Here is a 17,920-nt window from a genome sequence, read left to right as displayed (position 1 = left end):
AAGGAACAATTACCTCCCCATACCATGAGGAGTAGAGGAGGAGGTGCGACCATGTCATCCCTCACTGGGCCTATCACCATGCGCCTCCCTAGAGTTGAATCACTGATGGATTTCAACACATGAGGCGACGAGGTCCGTAGATCTTCATGACAAGAGAGGTGAAATTATCACTAATCACTGTAGGGTTTTCTAATCAATTGTAGGATAAACATAGAGATTATTTGAGGTGGACAGACAAGATAAAGCAACGGGGACTAACAGAATCGAGGGTGTCAGAATAAATTTCTTCCATTGAAAGATAATTAGAAAAAAGGAAAATTATAATATGACGAAAATGTATTTTGCTTATGCCTTTTACATGCTAAACCAGTAAAATAAAATGGCACCTGGAGATTATACTTGTATTCTTAAGAGAAAACTTAGTTCTGTAAAAATTCTATGAATATATATCATATGCTAATTCCAGAACAAGAATTACTGGTGCTTGATATCAAAGGTTGTTCTGGGGGGGAAGACCTGTTCTCCGGATGTTCATCCTTCGAGCACAGCCTTGCTATACTAGATCGTGACAGTACGACCCTTGAGCACGACGGTCCGTCCCTTTAGCACGACGGTCCGTCCCTTGAGCACGACGGTACGTCCCTTGAGCACGACGGTCGCGTCCCTTGAGCACAAAGGTGCGTCCCTTGAGCACGACAGTACTGTCCTCTGGCCTAGGTTGTTGCCTTATCTTCCTACGTCACTCATGATTTGAGTTACTGTCATTCACTCTGGAAACACATACGCACCACCTCACATACTACACTCGAGAATACGCGTTTCACTCGGGTCATTTGCTCTTAATTCTAAACTCTTTCGTCCGTACAGGATAGCGGAACAGATGGGTCTTCCCTACCAGCCAACACAGATGGAGACAAGATAGTAAAGTAGAAGGCTCTTCCTCCAACCCACCACTATAGACAGACGGGGCAGTAAGGAAGCCTCGTTGTCTCCTAGATCTCACGACCTTACCTTCAGATTAAAACAAAAATATAACCAAGTCTACTCTCTTGATCGTACGTCTGGGTGACTTGGCAATACCCATCTCAAGTGACCTTACACACACACACACACACACACACACACACACACACACTTTGCCTTCCTGCTCATACAAAGTCCGTCTCCTTCTTCAGCATACGCTAATCCCCTACTGCTGCACCTGCACCTCCTCGTCCTCGTCCTCCTCCTCCTTCGAGGTCTGCCAGTTCTCTAAGGGCCTCAGCCTCTCTAGCGTCGTCTGGCATTCGCCCAAGAGCTTTTCATATTTGATCCTCATCACAGATATCTTAATTTCATCTCTCGTAATCTTCAAGACGGCCATTTCCCATCGCCTCTTCCTCCACATGACATAAAATTTGGCCCATTCACTTTCTCGTCTCCTGCTTAGCTCACTGTTAACCCCATGTTTCTTTCAAGACCATAGATTAACTCTTTCTGTTAATAGTTAATATATCTTCACTTTTTCCTCGTAAATAACTTTAGATTATTTCGTTTCGCCTCAAATTTGAGTCAAAGTCTTTTTTCTCTGCATCTCTTACCAATTGTCATTGAGTCTCTCGCCCTGTGTCATTGTAGAAAAAAAAGTGTTGCTAATTTTTGTTTGTGTTTTTATGGTAATATTTCTGTTGATTTGTCTGTTCTTCGTCACATGAGGTTTTTGGATATTTTTGTTTCTGTTTGTCTCTGCGTTTATCACTTGTTTTTATCATGTGATTCTTATCTTTTGCTTTCGGTTTTCTCATTCCTTCGTATCCTACGTGTTTTCATTTGTTTTATCGTTGAGTTGAGTTACCCATCATTTTCCTCCCTTCGTTGAGCGTGTTTACGCATCCTTCGTTTATCATCTATACTCACCCTTCGTCGAGCGTCTTTACTCATCCTTCGTTTATCATCCACACTCACCCTCCACTGAGAATCTTTACTCATCCTTCGTTTATCATCCACACTCACCCTCCACTGAGAATCTTTACTCATCCTTCGTTTATCATCCACACTCATCCCTCATTAGAGTGTCTCCGTTCAACGCTTCGTTTGAATTCCTCTTCCACGTACATTCCTCCTCTGACGTGTACGTAATCCTACCTCCATAAATCCTGTTCTAAACAAATCCCATTTTACATAATCCCCACAGGACGTGTAGGCTCATTATTGCATGATATATCTCGCAGAAAACGACCCAAAGGAGAAAAAAAAAAAGAGTGAGAGAGAGAATTGATAATGTTGTGTGATCCCATGTAGTAAGAGAGAGAGAGAGAGAGAGAGAGAGAGAGAGAGAGAGAGAGAGAGAGAGAGAGAGAGAGAGAGAGAGAGAGAGAACGGAGACTGGTGGGATTCTATGTGACAATGAGAGAAAATGGAGACTGGTGTTTGACTCTATGTAAAGATTGAAAAAGAAAATGGGGACTGTCCGTCCGTCCCTCCGACCGTCCGTCCCTCCGACCGTCCGTCCCTCCAACCGTCCGTCCCTCCGACCGTCCGTCCCTCCGACCATCCGTCCCTCCGACCGTCCGTCCCTCCAACCGTCCGTCCCTCCGACCGAGTGAGGAGGGTTGACCACATCCATCGTGGCAAGATAGTCCCACAGAGTCAGTAGTGTCAAGAAAGTCGTGAAACCAGTGTCCCAGCTGTGCGTATTGACCCTTACTGCGACCATCATATTTTTTTTTTCTGATTACATCTGGAAAAGGAGCGGTTGTGCTGCGTCTGGTGAGAGATGGCAACCTGCTTACCCTCTCCCCCTACTGTATTATAGCTGGGGGATGCTAACCTCCCCTCCCCCCCTTTCCCTCTTCCCCTACACCAACACCCCCCCCCCCACCCACACTCCCCCATTGCGTGTCCCCTCCCTCAACTTTTTTTTCCCCGTCCCCCGCCCCCCCCAGTACGACCAGTAGAGCTAATAGAAAAGTTTGCACAGTTCAGCAGTTGATCCGAGTTTGAGGGACTTTACTGCTGTATAATTTTAGATTTTGTCGCAGTATCAGGGAAAAATTGGCTGTAATGAAAAGTTCTGTTGTGGTGGTGTGTAAGGCAAGGTCACTAAAGGGTCACAATTCTCTCTCTCTCTCTCTCTCTCTCTCTCTCTCTCTCTCTCTCTCTCTCTCTCTCTCTCTCTCTCTCTCTCTCTCATGTTGTGCGCGCACACACACACACACACACACACACACACACACACACACAGTATATACATATATATATATATATACATACATATTATCTACAAACGTTCCAGATCTCTTTTGCAGAGGTTCCTGCAGCTCAAAGCGGCGCTACTTCCAGTAGGAGGGAAATGATGTGCTCCTCTGAAGCGAAAAGTCCTCTGATTTGACGGGACTCCCGGTGATACAGTCTCGCCAAAGGCGATCGGATAGAAATTTAGAAAATAAAAGGACTGTGTCACAGGATGTCAAATGCTTTCAAATCCTTTAAAAACGTTGAGAATCAGGAAGAAAGATGTATCATGAAGAAAGCAGGACCAGAGGCAGGTAACAAAGGAGAGAGGATCACTGCTAGACCTGAAAGGAGGGGATTGGACTCTACATACATGTTTAAGGAATTGAGAATCAAGTAGAGTTACGTAGACTCCGGAGGTGATAGAAGTGGGGCCGATGAGGTGGTAATCAGAAGAGTTTGAATAGTCACTTTTCCCGGGGTTGGGCTGGAGCAAGTCATGTTTCCAGATGGAGAGTCAGAACTGAGGAGAACGAGGATCAAAAGTCAGGCTCACAGACACACTCCTGTAGGACACGAGGAGGAGGTATGCCACCAGCCCCGTACACCAGTATCTTCTGAAGGCGGTGGAGAATACTGAGGACTTTTAAGGACATAGGATCAGTGGAAGGAGGTGGAACGGGAACAGGTGAGAGGATGTAGAATAATCCAAAAGGTGAGGTAGATGAGAGTAAGTGATTTCATCAGCTGGAGAGTTATCAGTAGATTACTCAAGTCGGAAGACTGAGGAAGAATGGCTGACCCTGTGAGGAGAACCCTCGCCTTGGTTCTGAGAAGAGGGAGGAGGGCGGTGTGAGAGTCGACAGATAGGGAATCGAGTCTCATGACTTGACACTCTCAGTCACTTATATGTTAGAGCGAAGACGATCGAATCGCGCTTACAGGTTAAAAAGTGCTGTAGTAGAAGGGGATATAGGACCCTGTCGTCAGGCAAGGTGACTTCCGCTATATGGTCAGGATAGCCAGAGGCATCTCATATGACTCGTGGGCTCGCCATTGAGGCAAAGGAAAAAAAAAAATAGTTCGTATCGTCTTTGGAATGTCCACATTTCATTATAGATTTGTCCAGTCGAAGTTTTGAGGCTCGAGATTTTCTATTGACTGGCTGCTTGGTTCAAAATGAATAGAAAAATTGTTTTCTGTTGCCTTTTTTTTTTTTTTTATATCAAAAGCCCGGTGGCCAATGTGTACAGTTATGGAAGCAATAGATTCATACATATTCATAGCCCACTACGTGGTGGGTAAACATATTCAGTATGTATACACGAGCCTGTGTGTATGTGATACATGTGATTTATATCTAAGAAGCCCAGGTAAACCGCTACATTACGAACACTTAACTTTACATATGAATGTCTTGGTTAATATGTTATATAAGTGTAACTTCTGGTGTCTGAAAGTAGTTTCAGATGTTTTGAACCGAATAAACTGCACCAATGGACGTCAGGATTTCCGATCAAATCAACTGTTGTATTTACATTGATATCTATGTTTTAATATTGAGATGATAACAATGAAAACCTCCTGATTGTACAAGATATTAAATCATTACCTTTTTATAATATATCTTAAATCAAAGTCTGTATTTTCGTTTGGAGAGAAGTTATTGCTCCAGAGTTTCAGGTTCATTTCATGATATGATTTGATTTGTCTTACAAGTAACCATGTTATGTCTACATATTTGACGTTACTGTCATGTTTTCATGTCCTCTAGCGGCTTGGGTAGTGAGGGCTTTGAGAGTCAGTAGGTGAGGCAAGTGTAAGACCAAGTTTTCCAGCTGTTCTAAAATTGATGTATAATCTTAGATGAATTCACTGAGCCATGAGTTTTGTCCTATCTGTGAACCGTTGCATGAGTAGATGAATAACGTATAACATGGTTGTTGAAGATGATTAAATGTAATCATTATTACGCAGGTTATGGTACAGTATTATGTCTTTAATCTATAAGAGCCTTTTTTCCCTATACTTTGGTGGATACTAACGTATGTAAATTGAGTTAAGCCATTCCTCACTCCCCAGCCTTCGAGGACGATCCTTCAGCACGCAGTCCTGATATATCCTTCATCTTCCACCTCACAGGCTCCTAAGGAGTTCGTGCGGCAGCAGACATCCCACATGGAAGGTCACAACACATACACGTCCTCCCTGCGGGTGGTGCTCCCTGCGCAGGAGCTGTGGGACAGCCAAGGGCGGCTCCATCTACGCTGCTCCGCCGAGATCTCTGGACTCTTCAGGGAGTCTGATGTCCTCGAACTCCACAACCCGGAGCTCAGGAAGGCCCAGCTCTCGGGGCTCTTCGCTGCCGGTGGGTTGGGGGGAAGGAGGTACCGTGGTCAGGGTGGGTGATGGTGGTGGGGTACAGTGGGTTGGTTGGTATTGTATACCCCCTTCATCATGAGCATGGAATGTCACCCCCTCATTCAAGGTGGGGGGTACATTAGGGTTGTGTCTTACCCCCTCATTCAAGGCGGAGTTCAGTATCTTACCCCCTCATTCAAGGTGGGGGTACACAAGGGCTGTATCTTACCCCCTCATTCAAGGTGAAGGTACATCAAGGTGGCATTCTATCCCCTTTCCCCTCGAGAATAAGAATTACAGAGATGGAGATGATAGAGATGATGTATACCATTCGTCGCTAAGATCCCTATACACAGGTGATGGTGAAAGTTCCCTTTATATGTCAAGAATAAATGTTTAACGAGCATCAGTAAACAGGTATGAGGGGAGGAGGGGGGGCTAACAACCAGCAGGTGTCAAAGCCAATTATAGATGACATGACACAGGTTGTAGATGACTGGTTACAACAATGGATTATTCTTGTATATGGTCGGTATATGATAAGCTCCCACATCGTCCCACAACTTTCAGAACAGTTGAACGATACAGGTACAGTACAGGTACAGCACACGGTAAACCAGGCACACTCTCGATCACCAACCAGGGTTAAGCATCGTGTGACCTTTCCTGCGTGTGACCTTCCCCGCGTGTGACCTTTCCTTCAGGGGGTCACGCGATCCTGCCAAAAGACACGAGGCTGAAAATGAATGCCGTTCTGTTCGGGTGGCGGGTGGGATGGAGGTCGATGTGACGAGGGAAGGAGGTAAAGTCACAGGTTTGTTTTTGGTGGATGATTACACACACACACACACACACACACAGCAGCAGCAGCAGCAGCAGAAGCAGTATGGAAATTGAGAATATGACAAATGGAAAAAAGTGATCATGTAATATTTGAGTAATATTTGAGTTTCATTACGTGGTAAATGAGGACATAAAAACAAGAGTCTCAAAGAGGAGACATATAATCGTGGGAGCTACACAGAACTAAAGACTTTCTGTGGAAACGTGAATTTGGATATGGAATTCTGTAACTATAATGTAAACCACTGTTACTCAAGGACATAGACCACTGCTAGTGTAGGGCATAGACCATTGTTACTGTAGGATATAGACCACTGTTACTGTAGGACATAGACCATTGTTACTGCAGGATATAGACCACTATTACTGTAGAACATAGACTATTGTAGTGTATGATATAGACCATTGTTACTGTAGGATATAGTCCATTGTTACTGTAGGATATAGACCACTGTTAATGTAGGATATAGATCACTGTTACTGTAGGATCTGTGGAATCTGTAATGAAGGAGGAGTAACATGGTTGCAATTAGCTACAAATGAAGGTGAAAATAAAGAGGCATGTGGTTCAGCAGAAGGTGTTCAAAGGATCAGAGAAATTAGGAAAGACAAAGACAACTGAATGGCCTTGACCCACATAAAGGATTTGTGGTCATGAAGTTTCTTCGTATGTGCTGAAGATGTGTGCACATATATACGTCCGACAAACCACCTGAAACATTTTTCAAGTGAATTAGGACAGCATCCAAAAGTTTACCAAAGTTGTATGATAGAAATAGTTCAGATGATGTGAGAGCATAACTTCCAACTTGTAACTTACGAATAGAACTCTCACACACACACACAGACACAGACACGTATACACACAGATGTAATACAGTATAGAAGTATTGAACACTGCCCTGATCTCAGTATAGAAGTATTGAGCACCACCCTGATCTTAAGCCCTTTTGTGATCAAATAACTAGTTTCTATCATGCCTCCCCAGTTCTGTAATATCTCGACTGTATGTTCTCAGCCAAATGGCCGCCTATATTTAGTGAAGCGTTTTCGATCTTATATTTCATTTACTTATTTACAAATCTCTGGGAGTTGTTAGTAGGGCACTGGTGGTGTGGAACAGGCAATCAGAGTGTGACCTTCTTTAGAAATGAGGTCAGATGGTAGCGCAGTGTGTGTGTGTGTGTTTGTGTGTGTGTGTGTGTTTGTGTGTGTGTGTGTGTGTGTGTGTGTGCCCCCAGCAACCACTCTGTCATAAGAGTAACTGGATCCCTGAGATAATGTATTCATAACTCGGCCGACGTGTGATGGTCAGGCCCAGATTGTTTTGTCTCGGATCCCAAGCCAGGATTACCAGCAGGACGGGCTGAGGGTGTGGCTGGTACTGGGTGTGGCTGGTACTGGGTGTGGCTGGTACTGGGTGTGGCTGGTACTGGGTGTGGCTGGTACTGGGTGTGGATGGTGTGGCTGGTACTGAGTGTGGCTTGGTGTAATCACCACAGAACGAGTGAGAGTAAACCCACCACTTGTTGGCCTCAGTCTCCTAAACATTCTCTACTATCAACCATGTCTCACACTTCTGTATGCTCTCTGCATTCACAGCTTCATAACCCAGCTGACTTCATTCACAACTTCATAACCCAGTTGACTTCATTCACAACTTCAAAACCTAGTTGACTTCATTCATCTACTGCTCCTGTACTATAAAATTACTGATTCACATCTTTCCTAACACGTTTGCTTGCTTGATTTCTCCTTACGTTTTTCGGTTGTTTTATCCACACATCTTTAGAAGAACTGTTCACTGCCCACATCAACACTCTGGTTTAAAGATTTAAGGTTTGCGATTAGGTCACCCTTCAATCCTCTCCATTTTGTGGAAGGCATATTCAAGGTTCCAGCCTTACCCTGTGCATGTGTGCATGTGTGTGTGTGTGTGTGTGTGTGTGTGTGTGTGTGTGTGTGTACAAGTTAATCTTACTGCCTGGCAGATGGAAGATGGATGGTAATCACAGAGTGCCTTTGGATTAACGCTGGGGAAGCGGGGCTCCGTCTTCTCCAAAAGAAACTGGGATCTGCACGAGGCGAGGAACACACTGTGAGGGTTGGTTGTGTTCGTGGCCGCTGTACCGCAGCTGAGCAGGACTGGGCAAGATGAAGACACAAGGCACGATTGGCACAGGGGGAGGTCAGGTGGCACAAGACAGAGGGTTATTTGCATGGTATTTTGAGGCTTATTTGCTACACGCACAGGCACAGTCACAGACACACACACACACACACACACACACACACACACACACACACACACACACACACACACACACACACACACACACATACATACAGGGACATGCTGGAAGCTAAGGGTGATAATGTTCCTATGTGATAACTATTCCACATCTAGGTTAGGTTGTGTTCGTCTCCAATATGGAACACTGATCAGATGCCAATTTCTTTGCACGGAAACAAAAGACTTCCGTCTCATCAATTCTGTAGGCATTTTCCCCTCTTTGAAACCATCCATTTCGATCCTCTTCCTCTTCTACAGTTATTATCTTGGTCGCTGTTCTCCTGAGCTGCCACCCAGGCTTACACCCACCCCACGCTTCCCATAGTTTCTGTATGGACACCAACCACACGAGGAGTGAACGTTATGATTCCCTCTTTCTTACCAAGAGCAACGAAGGGGAGGAATTCTCTTCCTTCCTGCTTTCGTCTTTCCTTCTTCCTGCAACCTTCTTAGCTCTGAGAGGCAGATTTCCAAACACTTGTGGAACCCTGATTAATTTCTCCATTTTTTTTCTCTAACATTTTTCTTTCCGCCCAAGATAAGCGTGATTGGGGCATCTATCTATTCATATATATATATATATATATATATATATATATATATATATATATATATATATATATATATATATACATGACCACTCCTGGCTTAGCAAGCTGATACACTTCTCTTCTTCAGCAGTAAAAACGAAATGGGGCAAAAAGGTTGATTTTAGAATTTAGGTGGGGAATATGAACACCTGGAGATTTCTCTATGTAATCCCTTTAATCCCATGTATCCCTGTTAATCCCAGAGTGGTATTGTAGGTGAGATATACGGTGTAATCCTTCCTTTCCTCCCTCTCCCCCCACAGGACAGACGGTGGCGGCTTCTCCACGCCTGCTGGCGTGCGTCCTGATGCTGGCGTGGCTGCTACACCACTGCGTCCTCACACACGCGCCCTCTTGCTCATAACGACGGCAGGTCACCTCTCACGCCACCACACCTGAAACTACTACACATCACTCGAAGCGAAAGCCTTGCGCCACACACCCAGCGGCCAGCCCAGAAGATGAGGGACCTCCTCTCTTGGCTCTTTGTGTCCTCCATACCTCCACAGTCTCCATCCCAGCCACACACACTCGACGTAGCGTGCGACACTCCTCTGTCAACCCTACGTATTTTCCAAAAGAAATTATCTGATAAATTCAACCATTCTTATCCATTATTTTTTTTTAATCCAGACTCTAAACACATACTTCAAATTACAATTGTTCACGAGTTTATGTAATTTCTCACTTCATTGATGAGGCATTATGTCATAAGCCATTGCGATTATCTGTTCCTCATTTGTTTACACATGGAATCTAAGGATTTCTGTTTCCCTCCGTATCGGCACACGTAGAGTAGAGGGACTTCTGTTCCCCGTCCTCTATTTGCACTTGGAGTCGAAGGACTTCTCTTCCTCCCATGGTTCCGCAAGGAGGTCTTCTGTTCCCTGTCGATCTGAACTTGGGGTTGAAGGAAACACGTCTGATCGCCACGTTTCTCCCGTGCGATTTAGTACTTCACTGAAAGTCCTACTGAGAGTGAACCCTGGTGCTGACTTAAGGCATTGAGTCCTCTAGGCACTGATGCAGAGCAGTGAGTCCTGTTGGCACTGAATCAAGGCTCTGACACTAACTGTGAAGGCAGTGCCCCCCCCCCCCGGGCGCTGGGCCCGGGGACCATAGGGCTAGGCACTGTTCATAGCAGTGAACCCTTGGCACTGACCTCAAGCACTGACACAAGACAGTGACCCCACGTACGGACCCCAGGCACTGCTCAAATCACCGCTAGACGGCCACTTGTCAAGTACTGAACTATGTGTTGTCTTTGTCGTTCATAGTATGAACATAAGTGATACTTCAGCATCTTAACACGTTATCACTATATAGATGTAGGTCTAAGGAACTCATGGAGATATGTATATATATATATATATATATATAAAGAAAGTTTTAATGAGGGATTAAACCTGAAAGTTTTCTTTACCGAAAGAAATCAATTTGTATAATTTGTGTGTGTTCCTCAGTGGTTTATATACATATATCCTTCCCTCCACACACAAGGCCAGACCCATCTCCACCACCAACACTAATCACCAACACCGACCACTACCCCTACCACCACCACTATCACCATCACCAACACTGACACCCCACACCCCCTCCCCCCAACACTAGCGCCAACATCACCTCCAACTCTTAGAATCCGTACCACACCCCCCACCAACGCCAGCATACACTGACAACATCGACATGGCTTGACGTCTCCTAAGCAGCAGCTTCATACATCCCTTATGATCTCTCTCTCTCTCTCTCTCTCTCTCTCTCTCTCTCTCTCTCTCTCTCTCTCTCTCTCTCTCTCTCTCTCTCTCTCTCTCTCTCTCTCTCTCTCTCTCTCTCTCTCTCTCTCTCTCTCTCTCTCTCTCTCTCTCTCTCTCTCTCTCTCTCTCTCCCGGTCCATCGTCGATTCCTAAGAAAATCACACTGGAGCTCATTCCTATACAGTGGTAATGCACCATCTGTGTTTAGGGTTGTGGTGAGGTACATAGTATGTAAGTCAGTGGTGTGGGTCAGTGATGAACCAAACTGTGTTGTGAACTTAAGTCATCAAAGTCATTTCTGACTGACGGACTTAATGATTATTGGAGAGTTGGCTATAGAGGGAAAGTGACTTACCTTTTTGTAACACAGGAAGATTGTGATATAGAGACTCAATTACATGTGTGTGTGTGTGTGTGTGTGTGTGTGTGTGTGAGTATAGTATACACGTATTCACATACACAGAATCACGTCCTATTTGCTCTCTCACTGACGAGTGACATAGAGGACATAGATACCTCCACTTCTATAGTGAATTTCGCCCCTGTTGTTTACCCTTGACAAGGATCGGATAGTGCTATCCCACAATAAGCTTGCCACAGGTAAAGAATTCCTAACAGATCAAAGCACCAGATCGGATCAACAAGGCTGTTACGTGCTGCATTCAACTGTTTTGAACATATGACTTTGAACCTCTTAAAACACTGTACAGAATAATAGATCACTCGACTTGTAAGATTAGATTCTTTACAGTCAGAATTCCGTGACATTTTTTAACCCGGTCAAAGTATTTTGTTTTGGCTTCGATCTTCATATTTTTTGGCCTTCAACTATCTTTCTTTTTGACCAACCCATAATACTTTATGAGTCTATAGTTTGACTTGCTCATGATATATATTGTGTTTGACCTGAAAGTCTGACCTGCTCAAGATAGTTTTTTGACCTTGAATTGAGATCTATCTATAATGCATTCTGGACCAGAAAAGTTTTGACCTTCCCTTGATATTCTCTGGCCGTGAACTTTGACTTTTCCGTAATACTTTTCGACCTTGAACTTTAACATGCCCATGAAAAGTTCACGAACTTGAATTCTTATCTTTCCATGCAACCTCTTTATATATATATATTGCTTGGTATGATTTTCATCAAATATTATCCTCACTCAACTTTTCTTTCTCTAAATAAAACTTAAATTCACATCTCATTTACTCTTGCAGACTTTAGGCTTTAGGAGTTTCTTTCAGAACGAATAACAATGGGAGAAAATTTGCAATGCAAATGTTGGAAAATCAAGAAAACCAAGAGATATTTAGAGTTTTTTTTCCCAAAGATCGCCGGCAGCGTTGGTTTCAAAACAAAGTAAGAAGTGCTGCGCTGCCAGTCGTATACAGATGGCATGACGCCATTCTAATAAGCTTATCCCGTGACCTGAACATACCAGAACCGTACCTTTTCTTTACTGAGTCTGTTTTGATAAGTTCATGAAGTCTCTTTGAAATCCACCGGGTAGTTTGTGAGATATTTTGATTACAGGCAGAGAGACAAGAAGAAGAAGAAGAAGAAGAAGAAGAAGAAGAAGAAGAAGAAGAAGAAGAAGAAGAAGAAGAAGAAGAAGAGGAAGAGGAAGAAGAGGGAGAAGAAGAGGGAGAAGAAGAGAGCCATTAAAATGAAAAAAGAAAGAGAATCAGAAGACAAAATTTAAGAAGATCCTTTAATGAGGTCTAGAGGCCACAAGAATACAGATATCTCAATGATCCAACACATGATGAGTGGAGGGTGGGTGTGGGATGGTGGGTTGCGGTGGGGGTGGAGTTGGGTTGGGTTTGGGGAGAATGCCTGCTACAGGCAAGGTAGCACAGTCTACCCCCGGCCAATGACTTCACTTGGATCCCACACCAGGAAAGCTTTGCGTAAGGCCTGACAAACACTTTAATTAAGCCATGCAAATGTTATCATTCATCGAATGAATGCCTCCACTCGGCCATAAATTTGGATTTCTAAATTCATACGTCAGGCCGTTCGCTTAAACCACGATTTAGCGATTCACAAATACGGACGTTCAAAAACTGGTCAAAAAAAAAAAAATATTCAATATTCATTCGAAAGGAAAAATAGCAATTCATACATGAGGCTCATTGTCAGCGAACTTTTTACTGATCTATTTGAGAATTTTAGAAGACAAACACGATGATGGATAAGAGTAGATAGATAGACACGTTTCAGTTATGATATTTGAGTTTTGGAAGGTAGAAGAGTTTGCGCAGAAGATCGACCTAGGGGTCATTATCTTACAGAAAGTTGTAAATGTTGTAAATGTAAATCAAGCTGTGAGAGGGAATGTAGAGGAGTGGAGTGCTGGGCAGGGGGACAACCTCCACTTGTCTTGCCTCAGAGATAAGTTCTGGAACACTTTTCTTTTTTATGACAAGTTACCATATGTGTATGCGAGTTTGAGGTGGATAGGAGCATTGTCCTCTCCTAGAGAAGAAACAACTTATTCATATCACTGAAGCATGTTTATTTCTAAGTTTCACTCGAAGAATTGAAATACTGTTTCGATCTTCAACAAAATCAGAGTTCTGTATTGATGTGGTCAATGTGTACCAGGACCAGTTAGCCTTGATACCTATGAAGTATTTGCATCTTGTAGCATTCTTGTGGTTATACTTTGAAAACTAATAGGGGACAAAGTGACAGAACTGGTGAAAATAGATAAAGAAATCCCTCTAGACCAAAAGGCCAGCTGCATAGTCATTGATCAATATGTAGATTGGACTATATGTGACGGTGGGGGCCCCCGGGCTGGGTAGGAAAGGAGGGTGGGAGGGGGTTCCTGCTGTTACATGGTTACAGAGAACAGATGGTGTGTGTGTGTGTGTGTGTGTGTGTGTGTGTGTGTGTGTGTGTGTGTGTGTTTGTGCCTACGTCCGTGTGCATGACCAGATGATGCGTGTGTGTCTCATACCAACAACCTGGAGATCCGTTGAGACAACACAACACAAGTGTGTCATCATTGTCTACTGAGCCGAGACTTGCTCTAGATGACTCCAGCTCATATCTCTCTCTCTCTTTCTCTCTCTCTCTCTCTCTCTCTCTCTCTCTCTCTCTCTCTCTCTCTCTCTCTCTCTCTCTACATCTATCTATCTATCTATCTGTATATATATATATATATATATATATATATATATATATATATATATATATATATATATATATATATATATATATATATATATATATATATATATATATATATATATATATATATATAATTGTTACATAAAGTCCGTGTGCAGCTTTAAGCTTGAACAACTTTTGAGGCAGATCCGGCAGAAACTGCGTGTAACCAGCATGCATAAATATATTTCATAAAATTATATATATCTTTTTTTTTCTCACGCTCATGTCGTTAATCTGATTTTGTACTGATGTGCTTTTCATTTAATTTCCGAGCCTTAACTGAGCGAAAATCTCGACAATACCAGGAAAAGATGAATGGTGTGCTTTTGGATTCGAACCCTGGCGAGTCTGTGAGAGAATCATAGTCAGCAACGCTATCCTCTACCCCACGGTGGCTCGCAAAATGGATCGAATAGCATTCAATCAATAGCTACACTAAAATAGCATTCAGTCAATAGCTAGACTAAAATATGACTAAAACTGACCATTACCACAGAGCGAGCACCAGCAATGTGTCCAGGGTAGGTACTTACCATCTGCTTCACCTGAGCCAAACGCTTGACATTCCTAAGTGCACGAAACCTCCTCACACTCAAGATGCATGAACGTCATCATCTTCTTATTATCAGATTCGGGTTGTTTTAAGGGCGCGGGAAGATCCCTGCCCCACGGGGCTAGATGGGTTGTCTTAAGGGCACGGCAAGATCCCTGCCCCGCAGGGCTAGATTTCTCTAAAGTGTCGCAATAAAAAAGAAAGTTGAAGATTTGTTCTAATTTTTCGTAATGAAGTGAAGTTTCCTAATGAGGAGAAATTCCACATTAGCGACAAGTCAGCCATCACGACAGTTGTGGACATATGGAGAACCAGAGAAAATCTCAATACGTCTAAAGACAAGAGAGAAAAATCCCAGAACTCAATGTCTGGTGCGCTGTTAATAAGTCACTTATCATTAGTCTTTTTTCGTATCTTAAAGGAACAACAGACAGTATAGGAGCTACAATCACAGGAGAATGTTATCCTGTAATGAGGTTGAGCTTCTGTATCGCCAAACACAAGCGATTGAATCCTGTACAGAGAACATCTCGTCCACAGAACAACGGTTCTCCACACCAGCTGCTTGGCCTCTTCGATCCTAACCTCTGCTCGGCTACTTCGATCTCAACCTCTGCTTCCACTGGACGACCTCTATACAGGGTCCATAGTACCACTGCTGATTAAACATCAAGGTCACATTCCTCTCGAAAACATGGGTCTTTCTGGATAGGCATTTTAAGAAACCCATCAGTAAGAACTAGAGAAAGTTGTCAGTAATTTGGAGAGACGGATTGGGTGTTATTGTATGAAACGATGGTGACCCTGTTCACAATGATGGTTTGAAACGGCTCTATATTTAGATTTTACGAATTTCAGTTTTGCTCGCTATTTACAGTTTGCGTCTGTTGTGTGGAAATCCAGAGTTGTTCAAGTTTAAATTTGGAAGCGGACTTTTTAGACATATATATCCATTTATCTGAATCGAGGTAGCGCCAGAAACAGAAAAAAATGACCTTATGTACTGGAATGCACTCCCTAGCTGTCATGTACAATGCATCGAGACTAGAGACCCTTATTCAAAATCAGTCACCACAGACCCTTCCATGGTTTTTCCAGACCCAGTACGTCGCCCCCTGTAAACCACATCGCTTCACATCCCTCCCCAACTTTCCCCAGTCTGCTAACTTCACATTTTAAACACTTGCAGGAACAAGAGGATAATGTGTACGCTATTTTCTTTCTTTTTTTTTTTTTACAACACTTTTCATCGGAACCCAAACTTCCTTTGGAATATCTAGGGACATTTGTGAACAGTCTTTAATAAATGCTGAATGTTCCTGATCTGATATATATATATATATATATATATATATATATATATATATATATATATATATATATATATATATATATATATATATATATATATATATATATATATATATATATATATATATATATATATATATAATTTTTTCTGTTAGTTAATAGCGAAAATGAGTTTGAAATACAAAAAGAAAATACAGATTACAAAATTGAATTATGAAAGTTCACTTGAGCATGATAACTGTATCGAGGTCATATTTAGTACATGTTAGAGGCTGGTCACTATTGAACTTGTAAATAATATGAACAAGTGACTTAAACACAGCAGTGTTCAACACAGGTAGGGTTCTACCCTAATTACCACACCCCCTCATTACCTGCCCGAATAGATACATACAGAGAGATACATCATACAAGGCCACTCCACCCACAAGTAGATACATAGGAAAGATACACGGGACCCTGCCTCCAACATATGTACATACATACATACATACAGAGGATATGTGTCACCTAACAAGACGTGGTTGTAACCCTCTCACCAAGGCACTATTTATCTCGTAGTTTGTTTTATATCGGAAATAATGATGGTTTGATCCCCTCGTGTGTGTGTGTGTGTGTGTGTGTGTGTGTGTGTGTGTGTGTGTGTGTGTGTGTGTGTTTGGAGTAGTAATGCCCTGCTCAAGTTTCTTGTGGAGAATGTCACTGACTTTCTTTACTGTTTATCATCATTATTTTTTTTTTAATCATCATTTACAATCCTATCAATGTTTTCATTTCTTAATTCCAACTTTCAGATACATTGCAGAAGTTTCATTGCTCTTGTAACTATATACCATAACATAATTGACCTTTTGAAATCTATCTTCAAATCTCAATGATTTGATTGGCTCTGATGATTATTAGGTCATTCACATACATTTATATTTATTAGAAGTTTTCAATTATCTCTTCATTCTCATTGAATGAAGAAGTCAGTTTTTTTTTTTGACACTCTTCTATGTCCTTTCTTTCTGTCTTTTACACATTTCTTCTTTCTGAGTTGATTCTATCTCTGTGCTTCCTTGCCTTACTTTTCCTCTGTACAAGGCTCTGTTGTATGTATAATTAACATTCATAACATATCATAACCAAAAATTGGTAATTATGTTTACCTGTAGTCATGAACCATTGTTATCATTTATAGTCTTTAAGAAAATATACATGGCTTCAATGTTTTTAGTGTTTATTAATGGTATAAGTGACATCCAAAATAACATTAGAACATTATATATATATGTCATTGTTATATAAGAAATGATTTTATGTTTATTATCGTTATCAAGATATTGGTCCTGACATCACCTAATGAATATATATATATATATATATATATATATATATATATATATATATATATATATATATATATATATATATATATATATATATATATATATATATATATATATATATATATATAAGATATATATACTTGGAATGTATCTTATCACTTCATTATCTGTCCTTTCATCTTGTATAATTTCTTCAGCTTCTCAATTCACGTCATCACATTATGTTTTAATATTAAGGTAATATAAATAAAAACATATTATTAAATAAAACTGTCTATTCCTTTTTTTGCAAATCCTTCCTGGGTTCTATAAAGACATCCGAAAACTTATGAAAGATGATACTTGAAGCGAAACTGGAGAAACGAGAGAATTTCAGCTCTGTTTCAAGGGTATGAAATCCAAGTTCCTCTATGTCTTCAGTTAGATGGATAATTCTATATAACATACCATTATATTTCACCAAAAACAAAGCAATACCACGTATCTACAA

General features: G+C 41.8%; 1 protein-coding gene across 2 annotated transcripts in view; it reads left to right on the top strand.

Annotated features, from left to right (window-relative positions):
• LOC139756741 (uncharacterized) overlaps positions 1–16,022 on the top strand; it is a 155,716-nt gene extending 139,694 nt beyond the window's left edge. For both annotated transcript variants that reach the window (XM_071676473.1, XM_071676471.1), the window contains 2 exons: positions 5,356–5,581; positions 9,564–16,022. In XM_071676473.1, coding sequence (XP_071532574.1) covers positions 5,356–5,581; positions 9,564–9,664 — 327 coding nt within the window. In that variant the 3' untranslated portion in view covers positions 9,665–16,022. The remainder of the gene's footprint in view (positions 1–5,355; positions 5,582–9,563) is intronic.
• The last annotated feature ends 1,898 nt before the right edge of the window (positions 16,023–17,920 follow it).

Source organism: Panulirus ornatus, chromosome 23 (assembly GCF_036320965.1).
Source record: "Panulirus ornatus isolate Po-2019 chromosome 23, ASM3632096v1, whole genome shotgun sequence".
NCBI classification, from domain to species: domain Eukaryota; kingdom Metazoa; phylum Arthropoda; class Malacostraca; order Decapoda; family Palinuridae; genus Panulirus; species Panulirus ornatus.
This window is presented reverse-complemented; position numbering and strand designations above follow the sequence as displayed.